The following is a 17,500-nucleotide window of genomic DNA, read 5'->3' on the forward strand; positions in this document are numbered from 1 at the left end:
TTTTTTGTTTTGTTTTCCCTTATTTTCTAGGCATCAATTAGCTAAATATCCAGATTTTTATAAGGGCATCTACCAAATGTCATAAATGTCAATCCCAAATCCTAATACCACATTTCGTCATAAGTAATGGGTCATTTACTAATTATTAATATGTCACTTACTGACTTATAAATTAGTTCTAATTACCCATATTTACTCTTTTATCTTTCTTTTTTTTTTTTAAGGTAATCCGGTATAAAGTAACTACATTCATGTTTGCAGAAAAATATATAAATATTTTTTTTAAATAATTTGTATGAGTGCCAGCAATTGTTTTTAGTAAAATATAGGATTTGGACAGGGGTGCCTAAACTTTTGCATCATACACTTGTATATGAGCCAGGCAAGAAGGAGCTGTCCGTTCAGCACCACACACACAGTCCTGCTCTAGTCACACTACAGACAGGAGCCTGAGGAACTCCTGCTTTCACCAGTAGATGTACTTCATGTTCCTTCATATAACTTAGAGTATATTTTATCTTTCATTGCTTTCATTTAATAATTACCTTTAGTATTTTAAAGCATTTTCCAAAATGCTCTGACCAGGTGCCCTGTAATGTGTTGGTACCCTGTCCAGGTGCCTTATGATGTGTTGGTACCCTGTTTAAGTGCCCTGTAATTTGTTGGTACCCTGTTTAGGTGCCCTGTGATGTGAAGGTATCCTGTCCAGGTGCCCTGTAATGTGTTGGTACCCTTCCTGTCCAGGTGCCTTATGATGCGTTGGTATCCTGTCCAGGTGCCCTGTGATGTGTTGGTACCCTTCCTGTCCAGGTGCCCTGTGATGTGTTGGTATCCTGTAAAGGTGCCTTGTGATATGTTAGTACTCTGACCTAGTGCCCTGTTATGTGTTAGTACTTTGTCCAGGTTCCCTGTGATGTGTTGATACCATGTCCAGGTGTCTTGTGATGTGTTGTTACCCTGCCCAAATGTCTTGTGGTGTGTTTGTACCCTGTCCTAGTGCCCTGTGATGTGTTTGGTACCCTTTCTTTCCAGGTGTCTTGTGATATGTTGTTACCCTGCCCAGATGTCCTGTGATGTGTTGATACCCTGCCCAGATGTCCTGTGATGTGTTGTTACCCTGCCCAGATGTCCTGTGATGTGTTGTTACCCTGCCCAGATGTCCTGTGATGTGTTGTTACCCTGCCCAGATGTCCTGTGATGTGTTTATACCCTGCCCAGATGTCCTGTGATGTGTTGGTACCCTTCCTTTCCAGGTACCCTGTGATGTGTTGGTACCCTTCCTTTCCAGGTGCCCTGTGATTTGCCCCTGCTTTGTTCCCAAAGTATCCTGTGATAGTCTTCAGGTTCCCAGCAACCCTGCATAGGATTATGATGTACAGATAAATGGAAGGATGGAAAGATTGATGGGTAAAACAACATAAATAAGAAAATCTTCTTGCTCTCAGCTATCTTTTTAACATCTAGGGTTTTTTGAATCATAAATACTGTTCTGTTCTCATCCCAGAGCTCACATCCCAGATCTATCCTCACAATAGAGCCCTAAACCTTGATTTCTGTCAAGTTCTTAACTTTTTAAAATAGTATACAAATGAATTAAGATCGAGTTTTATTTATTTACCAGATCAGATCAGATCACATGCATTAATATAATGGCCAATAAACTTATAATCTGGTAGAGCATAAGAATATCTGGTGCTGAGTTATAGTGTAGGTGAGATTATAATGGGAGTGATGTAAAGCCCATTATTATCCATATATATCCAGTGCCTGTGTCTCAGAGTGACATAGGACTGCACAAGCATCTTCACTTTGTCGCTCTATAATTTAGAGCCTCTAAAATACCCGTTGTCTGTTTCTCTCTTCTCCCAGTCTGAGCTCTCTCACCTTCACAGTCGTGAAGTCGCGCTTTCCCAGAATCCTGAGTGTTGTTGTGGTTTCTGCAGCTGTCTCTGCTCCGTGGTGGCCATGTCAATGAGTGTATCTTGTGTGTTTGTCGGTGTTTGTGTGTGTGTGTGTGTGTGTGTGTGTGTGTGTGTGTGTGTGTGTGTGTGTGTGTGTGTGTGGTGTGGTGTTTATGGAACTTCTCAGCACAGGCTGTTTTCTGCAGGTCATATGAGGCTTTGGGTCGTGCTGCGTGTCAGCTCGAGCTGTTTGTTCCCACTGTTTAATCCCTCTACATCAGCGTAGTTAAGAAACAGCACAGAATACTTTCTGTGCCCACTTTCACAATACAGCTCTGGCACTCGTTTGGGAGTTTTTATGTAAGCCAAGCTCTGAGACGGAACTGCGGAAATAGCAGCCCTTGTTTTGCATTTTAAACTTTTTTTTTAACAAGGTTTAATTTAGGGGTTTCAGAATGATCTAACAAATCCCAGGCAGTATTAATTTAAATGTCTGGGTATTTTTGCTCACAGATTATTTATAAGAGAGTTGAAAAAGAAAGAAATTTGCAAAGCACATGTAAATCTAAATAAATAAATAAATAGTGACATACAGTTTGTCTCACATATACAGCATTTTGTTGCTATGTACCTGTAATATGCAGTGACAACAAAGTTCTATCTATCTATCTATCTATCTATCTATCTATCTATCTATCTATCTATCTATCTATCTATCTATCTATCTATCTTTTGTTTAGTAATATAATTTTACCATTTGCAAATATTTACACGTTCAGAGATTTCATAGGACTGTGTGCTGTAATTAGCTTACATTTGTGGCACAAATTCAGGAACAATACAATAAAAACTCTCGCCGTCCACTTTATTATGCTGGTTTCACATGAAATGTAGTTAAAAAGCCACAACTAATGAACCTGGAACCACCGTTTTGTAAATCTTGGTGTACGGCTTCAGTTTACTGAAACCAGAACTGTGTTAAAAACTGTCCTTTTCAGGGAATGCTCATTTCCTGTAGCAAGGGATATAAGCAAAATATCGGAGAACCTCTGAGGTCACTCAATTAGAGGCCTTTTGAACCTCTTCTAAATATTGTATCCAGACTTTATCCCTGCCTTGTGACCGATGTTTTAGTTATGACCCTTTCCAAGATAAAGCAGTTTCAGGGCCAGAAAAATGCAACCAGTTAAGATGCAGGAACGATTTAATTAGTGTAACCTGAAAGGTTTCATATAAAGCAGTAAGAAGAACAAAGTCATTGTGAATACAGTTCACCTGACAGAACAGCCAAAGGACGGGTGACGTAATAGGCACACGTTTGTTCTAAGTTGCCGCTGTTTTACAAGGCTGTAGAAGATTGTTGCCTCCACCACAAGGTCTGAGATTCATCTCTCTGAGATTCTCATTGTTATTGCCATGTCCAAAAAATATGTGTTTGAAGAACTGATTAAAAAAAAAAAAGATCATTATAACCAGAATGAATCCCAGGGCATCACAGGGCACCTGGAAAGGAAGGGTACCAACACATCACAGGGCACCTGGAAAGGAAGGGTACCAACACATCACAGGGCACCTGGAAAGGAAGGGTACCAACACATCACAGGGCACCTGGAAAGGAAGGGTACTAACACATCGCAGGACATCTGGGCAGGGTATCAACACATCACAGGGCACATGGACATGGTACCAAGACATCACAGGGCACATGGACATGGTACCAACACATCGCAGGACATCTGGAAAGGAAGGGTACAAACACATCACAGGGCACCTGGAAAGGAAGTGTACCAACACATCACAGGGCATCTGCAAAGGAAGGGTACTAACACATCGCAGGACATCTGGGCAGGGTATCAACACATCACAGGACATCTGGGCAGGGTATCAACACATCACAGGACATCTGGGCAGCGTGTCAACACATCACAGGGCACCTGGACATGATACTAACACATCACAGGGCACCTGGACATGATACCAACACATTACAGGACACCTACAGTACGACAGGGTACTAACACAGCTACTGTAGGTTAAATATGTGAAAGTTTTTCTCTCTTCCTGCTCAGAGTATATTTTAAACATCAAGCATATGAATTTAATGAAACCTGACTTCTTAGAAAGGTTGTGTGAGCTTTGGGTTCTGTGTAGAACCCTATAACTGAGGGTTTGAAGTATAATCATTGTATGAAGTTTTCCTGTGTAAGGATCTCCTGGGTGTTCGAGGTATTGCGGCATAGCAGAAGGCTCTCAAAAATAACACACCGCACCTTTAATCCGCATTCTGGTACAACACACCGGGATTGTTTCAAGATGTCATCCTCTATGTATCTGACTTTCCTTTATTATAGGACTAACCACTAATATAATCTGATTACTGAATCAAACCCAGCGATGACATGAAAGAAAAATGACCTCTACTTAAAGCATATAACGAGGTGTGTGTGTGTGTGTGTGTGTGTGTACGTGTGTGTATGCGCATTAAAAGATTAGCAGAGAGCTGATTGAGGCTGACAGGAAGGAGTGACAACAGTTCACCATAATCCCTGAATACATGTCCACACACCATTGCTCCTGTCCTGCACCGTGAAGACTTAGGAAAGGAAATCAAACCACCAGAAGAGAATAATCGCTCAGCTGACTAAACAACGATCCAACTTGCGAAGATCACGCCGTGAGCACGAGCATGCTCAGTAGTTGCTTTTGGCTCAGCAAGTCTGCTTTTCAGCTGCAGTGAGAGCTAAGAGAGAGATAACGACAGAGAGGGAGGGAGGGATGGATGGAGGGAGGGTGGGAATTAAACCCACTGACAGAGCAAGAGAAAGAGGGAGAGACAGACAGAAGAACAGAGGGATAAATGTACCGATTGTGTGCACATTGTGAATTACACCGTCATTACGGCTCGCTTTCTTTATTTCTCAGTTTTATCTCGTGCTCGTTTTTCTTTCCGCACTATTGTTCTTGGACACGCCGTTAGTTAAAGCATTACCTGATAGAATCCAGGGACCATCTGGCGCAGTAGGGAGCCTGTTAGCGTCAGCGTCAGCACTCGAAGCAGCTCTCGAATGGGACAGCACAGCAGGACGCTATCTTTTCTATCCGGCTGCTCGATGCTGACATGCAGCCCGACGAGAGGCAGCCACTCACCAGCATGTCCAGCCACACACGTTCTGCGCCGTACTCATGAGAGGCTTCAAACTCGCCTGGTAAGAGCACGTGCACTTGGGATGCATTTTGTTTCTAAGAGCTTGTCAATCGTAGCATTATCACGGGCAATAGATGGATAGGAATTGGTGAGGCTATTGGATTTTTCTAGAGGTGTGTGTGTGTGTGTGTATACAATGTTCTGGGAAATCAAAGTCAGATATTTGATCATTTGGATGATTATCTATAACCAAATCGACTATGGTTTTAATCCAGATCTGCCAAAAAAAATCTGCAAATCTAAAATCCGATCACGGAGACGTTGTTTTCATATCCGGTGTTTATTAAATGCCTCTTGCTGTGGAAGTAGGCTGTTCTTATCCACATTTAGTAACTAGGTTCTGGAGCAAAGGCTAGAAATCTGGCAGTTTGCCAAGCTGAGGCTAGTCACGAGACCTTACAATTGTGATTTTACAATTTTTTTTTTTTTATAAAGTTGACAGCTGCAGTGTTGTTCTCCAATATCTCGCTTAACACTGATGTAAATTACAGACGACTGGCCACAGACCACATCCTATTGGCTCATGCATGATGATGGCATAGTGTGTTCTCTCAAAATGTAGTGCCGGGGAACAGTATCGCACTTTGTCCATCGACACAATGCTTAGCTTCTGGGTTATGATGCGCCTCCGGTCTTTTGTAGACTTTTTAACAAAACTTTGAATACAACAAATCTGATTGGCTGTTGCACTTTTGAAAACGTAGACCTCAGAATTGTTTGTTAGAACATATTAAAGAGGTAAGTACTGTATATGAGATAACTTCGGTAGGAGTTAACAGGTTGTCTGCTTGACAGACAATTTTTGGTGACATTTTTCTCCCTAATTTAGTCATCTGACAAATCCCACCAACCAATCAGGGCTCCTCGTGACTTGATGGCTAAAACTTATTGAGGCAAAGACTGAGTTGCTTCCTACTAGACCAGGGGTCGGCAACCTTAAACACTCAAAGAGCCATTTGGACCCGTTTCCCACAGAAGAAAAAAAAACCTCAGAGAGCCACAAAACCCTTTTGACATCTAAAATGAAGAGAACGCTGCATATATCGTTTTTTACCTTTATGGAAAGTATAGAAATAACTGTAGTGTGTTGCATTTATGAAATCAATGAACTGCTACCGAGTAAACGCAATTTTATTTCTGCAGGCAAACAAATTTTTTTTTAACAGTTTGAACTAACCTTAAGAAAAACGATGCTGGGTTGAAGGTTACTTTCTTGTTCAATGTTTAATTGAGTCCTCAAATTAAAATTTTTACTTGCCGGCTGCAGCAAACCAAAAATGCGTCTGCTTCTGTGTGTCGCAAGTCGGCAGTTATGACGCATATTTTGAGTGTCAAAAAAATTAAACACGGTTTATTTTAACGCTTCTTTACAAGAGCATCATAATCTTAGAATTTAGTTTTTTTAAAAACTAACTAACTAAAATAATAAATTTAAAATAAATCTAAATTTCCGAATCTTCAGGGAGCCGCAGCAGAGGGATGAAATAGCCACTTGCGGCTCCGGAGCCGCGGGTTGCCGACCCCTGTACTACACACATAAAGCCTGCTAATTGCATCACAGGACAGTCTAACAGAACATATTTACAGGAACATGCTTTCAGCCCTCTTCCGCATACATGATTGGCACTGTGAGTGGGAAGGGCAGACTTTCTCTTCCCTGTCAATCAGAGAGCATGGCCTGTTTTAACCTTCCCTGACTTTGAGTCATTGCTGGATATCATCTGGTTGATCAGCTGGTATCCTTGAGCTCAGTTTAGTATCTGTTCAGCGGTGTCCACCGGCTTCTCCAGGTTTGCTGCCACCTCCCAAAAACATGCCATGACTTTCATGACTTGTGAATTTGTGCCTGCATGAAATCCTGTGCTAAATATCCTGGTGTATTCCCACCTCTCGCGCAGTATTCCCAGGATAGACCCCTCATAGATCAGGATAAAGTGCTTACCGAAGATAAACCAACTACTTGTCTGCTTGTGAAATTCATTTTTTTTCCTAGAGGGTGACCCACCATCACCTGGAATATATCTGGGTCTCCGCAGTGTCCCTCTCGTCTTCCCTCGCTTTCCTTTTTTGGCGCACTTGCTCCATCACTCTATCTCTAGCTGTCTCATTAGCCCTCAATCTCTCACTCAAGCTCTTATCTCCGTGGCCCAGTGTGGGATATTTATAGTGGTGAATAACAGGACGACTCAGAGACAAGCGCATAGCGTGATTTCTCAGCTTTGTTTTCCTTCTTCGTCTATCTCACCTTTTACAGTCATCCATCCTCCCCTGTGCGTTTGTGAGTGTACTGAACGCTAGTGCCCTTAAGGTTCAGAACGTTTAACTCTTCTCCGTCACCATCAGCTGTTACCTGACGGAGTTCGCTCTGCAGCTGTTTGGAAGCTCATTATTATCCTTGTCCAAACCCACCCCTGGGGACGGAGGCTGTTGGGTGACATGTTGCTGTAGATGTTGGCTTCAGGCACAGGGTTTCCACCGAGTGCTCCTTATCCTGTGCATGTTGATCAAGGGAAAATGTTTAGAGTGTCTCATGCGCTTACTTGAATGACGTTACTATGAATATTTTTATTTTTGTGCATGTCACAACAGGAGCCAAAGCGCTTGGTGTGAAAAAGTTTATCTTATGTCATTTTAAAAGCGCGGCTGATTATCGCCGGTTCGTTGCACAGCGTTGTTGGATTCTCCGTTCTGATTTGTCTGAAGAGGTTGAGTCCTTTTCTAGAACTGATATTAGTTTTAGCTGTAAAAGAAATGACACATTTATATTAATACACTTATTAATGCTATGTGAAGATTTCTGTAAGTAAACTGAGGTTATGCTGTTTCTTCAAAAAAAAAAAACAACCTCCAGAAAGACCGTTCAGACATACGGCGAGTCACAGCGACAAAGTGTCCAGAGATCGGCCTTTTTCATCTGCCACTTCCTGTGACAGCAAGCATCGGAGACTAGGTGTGGCCGTGTCCAGAGAAACAATGGCATCGAGAAAATTTTAATTTTTTCATTTATTTTTCATTCATTTCATTCATTTATCGTTTCATTTTTGCGGCCAGAAAACCGCTATATTGCTATGGCGACCAGAAGTAGGAACACCCAGAGTTAAATCGAGGCTGGCGAAGAAGCGTGTTATCTTGCTATATGGACGTTTCCTATTTTATGTATTTATTAATGGTCGAAAACTATTATGTGTTTTTTTAATTAATTAAAAAAAACACACACATCAAGATCATATTACCATGTTCCAGCCAATAGGAGAGAATCTGAGGTGCGGGGTTCAATGATAGAGAAAGTTATTAATTTATATTCATGAATTATAGCTAAATAGATTCCAGCAATTAAATTCAGACATGAATAAATATAAATTCATATAGGCATAAAGACGAAATTCTATTCTTACATGGTATTGAACTTCCAGTAATATTTTATCCCTTTTGCTGACAATAATCAGCACCTGGCAACCTACATAATCCTCCTCCTACTCCCATGTGACACACACACTGTTAGCTGGAGTTGCTAGTCCTGGGTTTGAACTGTTACTGAGTTTTTAAAGCTCTTTTGTGATATTCCTGCTTTTCTTTTGCAGTTCGGATTTAGTTTCTGGGTCTCAGAGTTCTTAACACATGAAAAGGTGCACAAAATGAGTGTATATTAGAATTGTTGCAATCTAGCAGCCCGAAATTTGAAAGGAAATGCACATATTGTCAAACGCCCCCGGAATATGACACACTCATTCACGCTGTGGTGGCCTTGTTAAATCATATTATCACCTCCATCTGTCCTCTCTCGTTTATCTCAATTAATATCCCCATGAGTCTCTCTCTCTCTCTCTCTCTCTCTCTCTCTCTCTCTCTCTCTCTCTCTCTCTCTCTCTCTCGCTCTCTCTCTCTCTCTCTCTTCGTTGTCCCACATTATCCCTTACCCAGCAGGAGGCTCTGATTGAAGGCAGCAGGATTACTCTCTATGGACTTTTCTGTCCTCTCTCTCTCTCTCTCTCTCTCTCTCTCTCTCTCTCTCTCTCTCTCTCTCTCTGTCACACACACACACACACACACACACTCACTCTCTCTCTCCTTTCATCGCCTGTCCCTCTAATCATCACTTGTACTTGAAGGCTCTTTTTGTCGCATTAATTTCCCATGGGATGCCACTCGTCTTCATTCTTTCTTTCCGTCTCCTGCTCTCTTGCTCTTTTCTCTTTCCCTCACATGCACCTGTGCATCTAAAACACACCTAAGCTGTTGTCTCCAGCTGTTTGTGTGCTCGTGTCGAGCAAATGTCTCGTGTTTAGCTGAGTTACATATTAATCAGAGACTAAGGCTAAATGCACGAAAGGCCCGTGTGTGTGTGTGTGTGTGTGTGTGTGTGTGTGTGTGTGTGTGTGTGTGTGTGTGTGTGTGTGTTACAATGAGTCCGCCGTATTTCTAACTACAGTTCCGTCCTTTCACTACATATATTCATTATGTGAGTTTGTCATTCGTTCTTTAGTAACAAAAAGCCTGAATTCTCAGAATTCAGCCTGAGTGCTTTTATGCAGGTTTGCCAGAGAGTGCTCGTGTGTTTGCTCAGGATCTTCCTGATATCACTTTGAGCAGGCGAGCCGTATATGTATATGTATAGGTGAGCAAAGGTTATATAACAGAAATCACAGGTGCTAAACTCTTCATCTTCAGACTTATTTACAGCAGTCGTGTGATTCAGCTTGATCTTTTACTCTAACTGGCACCGAGTTCTCATTACACAGGATCTAAGGATCTACTCTAACTGAACACTGAACACTGATGCCATTAACTTACAAAAAAAAACAACAAAAAAAAAAATGGATGGATAGATAGATAGACAGACAGACAGGTAGATAGATAGGTAAGTCTCAAATACATTTCTGCTGGTAATTATTATTTAAATTTCTTAAAAACATTGGTACGTAAGTTACATATTTACATAAATATAACTGTTTTACGTATTTTAATATTCATAATATTTTTTCTTACATGTTTTTACCTGATTTAAAAAAATTAAGTAAATAAAGATTTAAACAAAAAATTAACATTTATTATATTTATTCTGAATTTATTTTTTTACACAATTCATAAAAATGTTCTTTACATGATTTACAAAAAATCTTTTTTTAAATCTAACATTTGGAAATAGTTAGAAAAAAATAGTTAGAAAAAAATAAAATAGGTAAATAATTGTTAAAATATTGAATATTTGGAATATTTATTTTCTTCTAAGTAATTTTGGGTTTTTTTTAATCTTCCATCAGGTCATACAGCATGATTAGGGTTTAACTAAACAAACTCTAACTTAACTAACTAAAATAATCAACAGCATGGTCAGAAGATGATGGTGCTTTATTCCTTTTATACTACAATGTTTATTTGTATTTTTTTTTATTTTTTAATGATGTTCTTTCTATTCTGCATGAAATCCAATTATTTACTTACATTGTATCATCATCACCATAATCATCAGTTTCTTATTTCCGCTATGATATAAAGTGACGAAACTGCAGATTGTGACTGGAAACAATTTAATTCAATCAACTTTTATTATTTTTATGTAAAAATCAGGTGAAATTGCAAAAAAAACAAGTCGTAAAATGACATCGGCTGCACTAGAACACACACACACACACACACACACACACACACACACACACACACACACACACACACACACACACACACACACAGAGGAAGCTTTATAAAAGCTGCTGAATCCAGTTTACTAAAGCACAAACTCGCAAAAACTCATTTTTTCCTGTTGTTATTGTGAAAGTTGATGTATGAGCGAGATGCACAAGCTAAACCTCCCTTTTGTAGCACAAGGTCACGTTGGCCATGTGTGCCGCGCTTTCCAATCGATGCCAACGTCAACGTCGATGCTCAATCTTTGCCGAGGCAGGGTTAACCCATAGAGAGGTCTGTGATAATGATAATGACAGCTGGAAAACATTTAGGTCACTCACACAGTAAGGTCCCGACTTCACATGCTGGTCCAATGTGACAGCTTCAAAACTTTTTCAACTATTTTGTCGCATTTCCATTAACTACTTAGATCCTAAGAGCTGGATTTACCGCAGCCATTAGCGAATAGCGAGCCCGTGCTTTTCAGAATTGTGTTCTAGTAGGACGCTGTGCATTTAAGGCTTAACCTACCAGCTGTAATTGTCTTAACCGAAGCAGAAACTCACTTACGTAAGAGGACGTATTCCTTCTTCTTACCTTGACTTGTAGCAAGGCTTCATTGTTCCCCTGCAACTCACACTCATTACGCTATTGTTCTCTTAATATCTCTCCAGTTCCATTTCTGTCTTAATAATGAAAACGACCCAGATTTTATTACTTTTTTTTTTTACTTTGTGATTATACGGGTATAGTGTTTTTAAACAAAAAAAAACTTGTCACGAAGCAGAAACCCAGATGGAGATTTAATCAGAGGCCACAGTGGCAAGAAAAAAAAGCTTCCCGAGATATGAAGAGGAAATAAGTTGAGAAGAACAAGATAATACTGAATAAAAAAAACCGAATACCGAACGGACCTCAGAAAATAGTATAAAGGCAGAAACGTGTGAAGGAGATGTCAGAGACACAGATTAGAACACAAAGGTCGAGGATAAATTGGAAAGGAAGGGAAAAGCTATTCACACAGTAAACAGTATCCACAAACACAGAGAAATGTAATCACATGACACGCAACTTTCCTTAACTGTAAAACTTCATTAGGGTAAACAATCAGAAAATATGAAACAGGTGAACACAATCGTGGGAAGGAACAGAAACAGAGCAGAGAAACAAAAATGTGTTGGAGTGCCCTCTGGTGGTGTGGGGAGGAATTGTCTGTGGTGGCTGTGACGACTGAGAAGAGCTGCTACTGTATAGTTGTAAACATTGTCCTGTGCTTAACAACTTGTGTAAAGATTTAGAAGCACATCGGTGTCTGGAGTCACTCAGAATAGGAGGTTCCCGCAAATAGGTAATGACCTGAGGTCCTGAGCTGAAGGTTTGGGGTTCATGTGTAGTGCTGTCAAGCTGCCAGTGCTGGGCCCTTAAACAAGGCCCTTACCGCTGTCTGTAATCTAGAGGTGCTGTACCGTGGCTGCCCCTGTGCTCAGACCCTAGTCTCACTTACCATGATGTACAGAAATTCTGGACACCTTAACAGTTTTTATTTGTCAAGAAACGCCCAATAGGGCGTGTATATCTGACTAACATGTAAAGCAACCCAGGGGCGTAGATTACGCAGGGGACGCGGGGGACATGTCCCCCGCACTTTTTGTAAAAAGTAAATTCGTCCCCATCACTTTTTTAGTGGAGAGTTGTGTTTAGCACATGTTGAGGTTTTAATGGAGCAATGTATATAAATGCAGAGTGATTTAAAATTCAAAGAGACAAGAAAGTTTAAGATAGTCTGTTCATGACGTTCACGGCAATCAGTCACTCACTTGTCATGTCATCATCACGCGCCCCCAAGTACTGTAGCTCGGTTCGCACCCACGGTCCAGCATTCGGTTACGATGAGCTCAAAGTAGTGTCACTCCTTTTTTATAAAAATGTCAAGCAGTGTAAGTTGGCATGTGGTATCCGAATTGTGTTGCACAATGTTTAGTAACTCTGCCTGTTGCTCTTGTTGAATAATTAGCAAGTTTTAATTTAAAGGATTATAAGGAAAAATAGCTGCTTTGACAAACGTCATATAAACTCTTTTATAACGACTTTTGTTTTAACAAGTGTGTTATCAAAACCCTTCAAATAAGAATAAAGATAATGTTGAACTGAGATTTTACAGCATGTTTAACTCTGCCAATTCTACATAATATCAAGTATGTGTCACTGTCTGTACACGACAGAGACGAGGATGACGAATAGTGACATTAAAGATGTCCCCCCCACTTCATTTCACATTTCGTCCCCCCCACTTTTTAAATGATGGCTACGCGCCTGAAGCAACCAATCACAGCATGTTTTGTTCGGCGTTCCGTTTTCCCTTCGAAAACAGACCAGTGTGCAACCAAAGATGGTTCATTTAGAAAAGGCATCCAAATGAACAAGTCTATACCGTGAAAATCCAGTGTTTAGATGATCCTCATAAGCGCTCGTTGTCACAGGTATAAACATGATGGCTTCCTTCTTCCATGAGAGAAGCACAGCATTATGGCTTTGTCGCTTGTGGACTGATTAAAAAAAAAAAAAAAAACGGACACTCACGTCTCTGAATATCCTGTAGAACCAAATCAATCAGATGATGATTTCAAACCTTCTGAAGATTTTCTATGTTTTTATGTGCTACATGCATCAGACCTTCAGACAACTTCCAGAAGCCGGGATGTGCGTAAAAAAAGAAATTCACTGCCCCGTAATGTATATGTAACAAATAATTACAGGCTTCTTTTCTTCTTCTGAATCATGTTGTAATTCCACTCTTCGCCTATGACCAAATCCACATCTGGATTTCTCTAACAGCTGCTTTGTCTGATGTCTATTTTTAAAATAATGGAAAATTTTGTTGAAAATATAAAGACTGAATTGTCTTTTTTTTTTTACTTGTTCTGACTCCCTGAGCATTTCCTGTCCAGTATTCATCATTTCTACATTGTGAATAACAGAACAGCATTAAGTACAATACTGCGTGTGCTACATGACGTCCAGAACAAACTCTCGGAGCAGAGAAACGGCTGTAATACGGCCGTAGGGTCGTGCGGAAGGTTTATATTCATGCGTTCATTCCGACATGTTATTGTTTCTATAGTAGCAGTAACAGCTCATGCACAGGGACTCGTAAAGTGGACGCTCTTAATACTTAAGACTAATAATAAATGTAAAATGACAAACTGTGGTTTGAGAGAGAGAGAGAGAGAGAGATAGTGCGTGAGTGAGTGAGTGAGAGAGAGAGAGAGAGAAAGAGAGAGAGAGAGAGAGAGAGAGAGAGAGATTTATAATGAATACACAGTTTTTTACATATTTTTCTAAATAAAATTTTCCTGTAGTGTCTTTGTCAGTTCATGCGTGTTTGTTATCCACTGTGTTGCTCCCTGTCTTTTATGGGTCATGCTTTAATGACCACACACACACACACACACACACACACACACACACACACACACACACACGCGGACACACACGCAGACACATGTCCAGCAGTTGAGAGTTGACTAATAAACTCTTTGCCTCACATTCCTTAAACGTGTTTGTCATGAAAACTGATATTGCAATAGCAATAATAAATAGCAGCTCTGACTCAGCGTCCCATGTGACCCGGTTTGAACTAAACCGATTAGACTTCAGTGTGGACTTCAGTCTCAGTTCTGTGGCTTTGCACTGTCATGAAGATGAATGCATTTTCTTTGTGTTGACGCTGATCGATGATCTTGGCTGACCCTGATGGGGTCCATGCTGAGGAAAAATCTCGTCAGGACACGCTGAAATGGAGTGGAAGGGATAGAAGGGTAGACAAAAGCTAAACCGGAAGTGTAAGGTTGGCAGTAGAGATGGAGGGATGGATTGAGGGGAAATGCAGAGGGGAGGCTTTGTTCCGCTCTGTCCAGCAGGAGGGTGAAGAATAAACGGACGCTTGGCATAAGGACGAGCATAAGGGGTTGGCTGTGTTCTTGTATCCCGGCTCCCTCTGGGCATTCATACAGCATTCACAGTGCCTGAGGCTGGGATTTTACTACACACACACACACACACACACACACACACAAATTGAATATTTTATCTCCTCCTTGTTTACCAGCATATTGTATTTTAATTGCTGCTCCAGTTAACTCTGTGTGTGTGTGTGTGTGTGTGTGTGTGTGTGTGTGTGTGTGTGTGTGTGTGTGTGTGTGTGTGTGTGTGTGTGTGTGTGTAGGAGTTTATGTCAAAACATATTCTCAAGTAACTCTTCACTAGAGTCATTTGCCAACATATGAAATGTTTTGGATAAATGATGCTTATCTTTATTTCGTAGCTGAAGTAGTAGCAGTAGTCCTTGCTGTAGAATTAGTAGTAGTGGATGTAGGAGTAGTTTTAGTCGTAATTTAGCAGTAGTAGTTGTTGTAGTAGTGTTAGTAGTTGGTAGTAGTTTTAGTGGTGTTAGTAGTAGTTTTAGCATTAGTGTTAATAGGTAGTAGTAGTTTTTCTAGTTGTTAGTAGTAGTGCTAGTAGTTTTAGTAGTGTTAGTAGTTAGTAGTAGTTTTAGTAGTGTTAGTAGTTAGTAGTAGTTTTAGCAGAAGTGTTAGTAGGTGGTAGTTTTTGTAGTTGTGTTTGTAGTTAGTAGTAGTGCTAGTGGTTTTAGTAGTGTTAGTAGTAGTGCTAGTAGTTTTAGTAGTGTTAGTAGTAGTGCTAGTAGTTTTAGTAGTGTTAGTAGTAGTGCTAGTGGTTTTAGTACTGTTTGTAGTAGTGCTAGTGGTTTTAGTAGTGTTAGTAGTAGTGCTAGTAGTTTTAGTACTGTTTGTAGTAGTGCTAGTAGTTTTAGTACTGTTTGTAGTAGTGCTAGTAGTTTTAGTACTGTTTGTAGTAGTGCTAGTAGTTTTAGTACTGTTTGAAGTAGTGCTAGTAGTTTTAGTAGTGTTAGTAGTTAGTAGTAGTTTTAGCAGAAGTGTTAGTAGGTGGTAGTAGTTTTAATAGTACTGTTAGTAGTTAGTTGTATTTCTAGTAGTTAATAGTACTTTTAGTAGTAGTACTTGTAGCAGTAGTTCGGCAGTAGTTTTATTGGTCGCAGGGTAATGCTAATACAAATTATAATAGTATTATTAGTAATTGTAACAGTGTTAGTAGTGGTGTTAACATTAGTACATACATTAGACATTAACATTAGAACAAACTAGTACTAGTAGTCTTTATTGCTATGGTTAATAATAGTTATTAGTTATTAGTATGGTTATTATTAGTAGTTGGAGTATATATATATATATATATATATATATATATATATATATATATATATATATATATATATATATATATATATTATTGTAGTAGTAATAGTAAAAGTAGTTTTATTTACTTTGAGATTACTTTGTCCAACCTATGATGTTTAATCCAAAGCTGAGCTTCAGTTGTAATTCAGAACAACTGCTTTGTAGACACGTGGCTGAATTGCATTCTGGGATTTCAAGCTGGAAAACGAGTCAATGAATAGGAGTCTTTTTGTTGTTGTTTTTTTTGTTTGTTTTTATCACTGCAGCCTGGTCATCACTTATGTCTGAGTCTGATTTATTTTTGACCTATTTAATGCCATTGTAACTATGCTAGTAATGTCTTCTTTGACTCCTGCACGCCAGTCAAACCCCAAACACTCACCTCACACAGGATTAATTAAATCCATCATCAACCAACACATTAGCACCAAACTCCTTAAGCAAATAGATCGATATAAACATACTTGATGTGTTTTGAGTGTGGACTTTGTGAGTGTGTGTGTGTTTGTGTATGGGAGTGTGTGCGTGAGTGTGTGTGCGTGCGTGTGTGAGTGTGTGAAAGATGGAAAAAGGAACAAGAAGCGAGATTTCATACTGATTTATTGCCATTGTGATGTCAAACCGGCTGTTTCTTCTCTCGGTGATGTTGTGAAGGTTTTCAATCTGTGCATGAGTGTGTGTGTGTGTGTGTGTGTGTGTGTGTGTGTGTGTGTGTGTGTGTGTGTGTGTGTGTGTGTGTGTGTGTGTGTGTGTTCAATCTCACCACCTCCTCTCAACTTGTAATATCATTCAGAACTACAGCACTGTGTGTGTGTGTGTGTGTGTGTGTGTGTGTGTGTGTGTGTGTGTGTGTGTGTGTGTGTGTGTGTGTGTGTGTGTGTGTGTGTGTGAGGGACAGCCTGTGTTACCATGGATACAGCATAGCCACCGTAACACTGCCTTGCTGTAACATTGCGTACTTCAGATTCATTCCCAAGCCTGGTTGTCATAGCAACATGGTAAACAACCCCAAAGACGAAGTATCTTACAATCAGCGGATGGGAAGGGAAACTTGGAACAAGGCCATAGTTTCTCACCGCGCGCAGACACACACACACACACACACACACGCACACACACACACACACACACACACACACACACACACACACACACACACACACACACACACACACACATCTAGATCAACTATAAGAGAGATTGAGTGAGGAGATGTTTGTTACTCTGATGTCATGGTATTAGATTTAAGTGTATAGATCTGCACTGGCAGCACTGTTAATCTCTATGATTGGCTGAGCAGAGAGTGCCTTGAATCTATCCTTTGATTTATCCTGTTGGTTTAAGCTTTTAATGAAATTGCTGGTTGAAGGCAGTCCAGAAAAGACATCCCAAGCATCAATCACACTGAGGGACGAATTCAGTTTAAGGGATTGCTAATGCTGAGGTGATAACTCACAAACTGCAGTATTTATGAAATAGTTTTTACACCAAGA

At 40.1% G+C, this 17,500-nt stretch overlaps 1 protein-coding gene across 7 annotated transcripts in view; it reads left to right on the top strand.

The window, feature by feature from the left end:
• The window catches only part of gramd1bb (GRAM domain containing 1Bb), an 81,077-nt gene that overhangs the window by 27,821 nt on the left and 35,756 nt on the right, over positions 1 to 17,500 (top strand). The window contains exon 1 of one of the 7 annotated variants that reach the window (XM_027161775.2): positions 4,705 to 5,107. The exons of the other annotated variants lie outside the window; for them this stretch is intronic. Within the exon in view, the coding sequence (XP_027017576.1) occupies positions 5,085 to 5,107 (23 nt within the window). The 5' untranslated portion in view covers positions 4,705 to 5,084. Of the gene's footprint in view, positions 1 to 4,704; positions 5,108 to 17,500 lie in introns of those variants that run through there. 7 annotated transcript variants of the gene reach the window in all.

The sequence above is a fragment of the Tachysurus fulvidraco genome, chromosome 13, assembly GCF_022655615.1.
Source record: "Tachysurus fulvidraco isolate hzauxx_2018 chromosome 13, HZAU_PFXX_2.0, whole genome shotgun sequence".
Classification (NCBI taxonomy): Eukaryota; Metazoa; Chordata; class Actinopteri; order Siluriformes; family Bagridae; genus Tachysurus; species Tachysurus fulvidraco.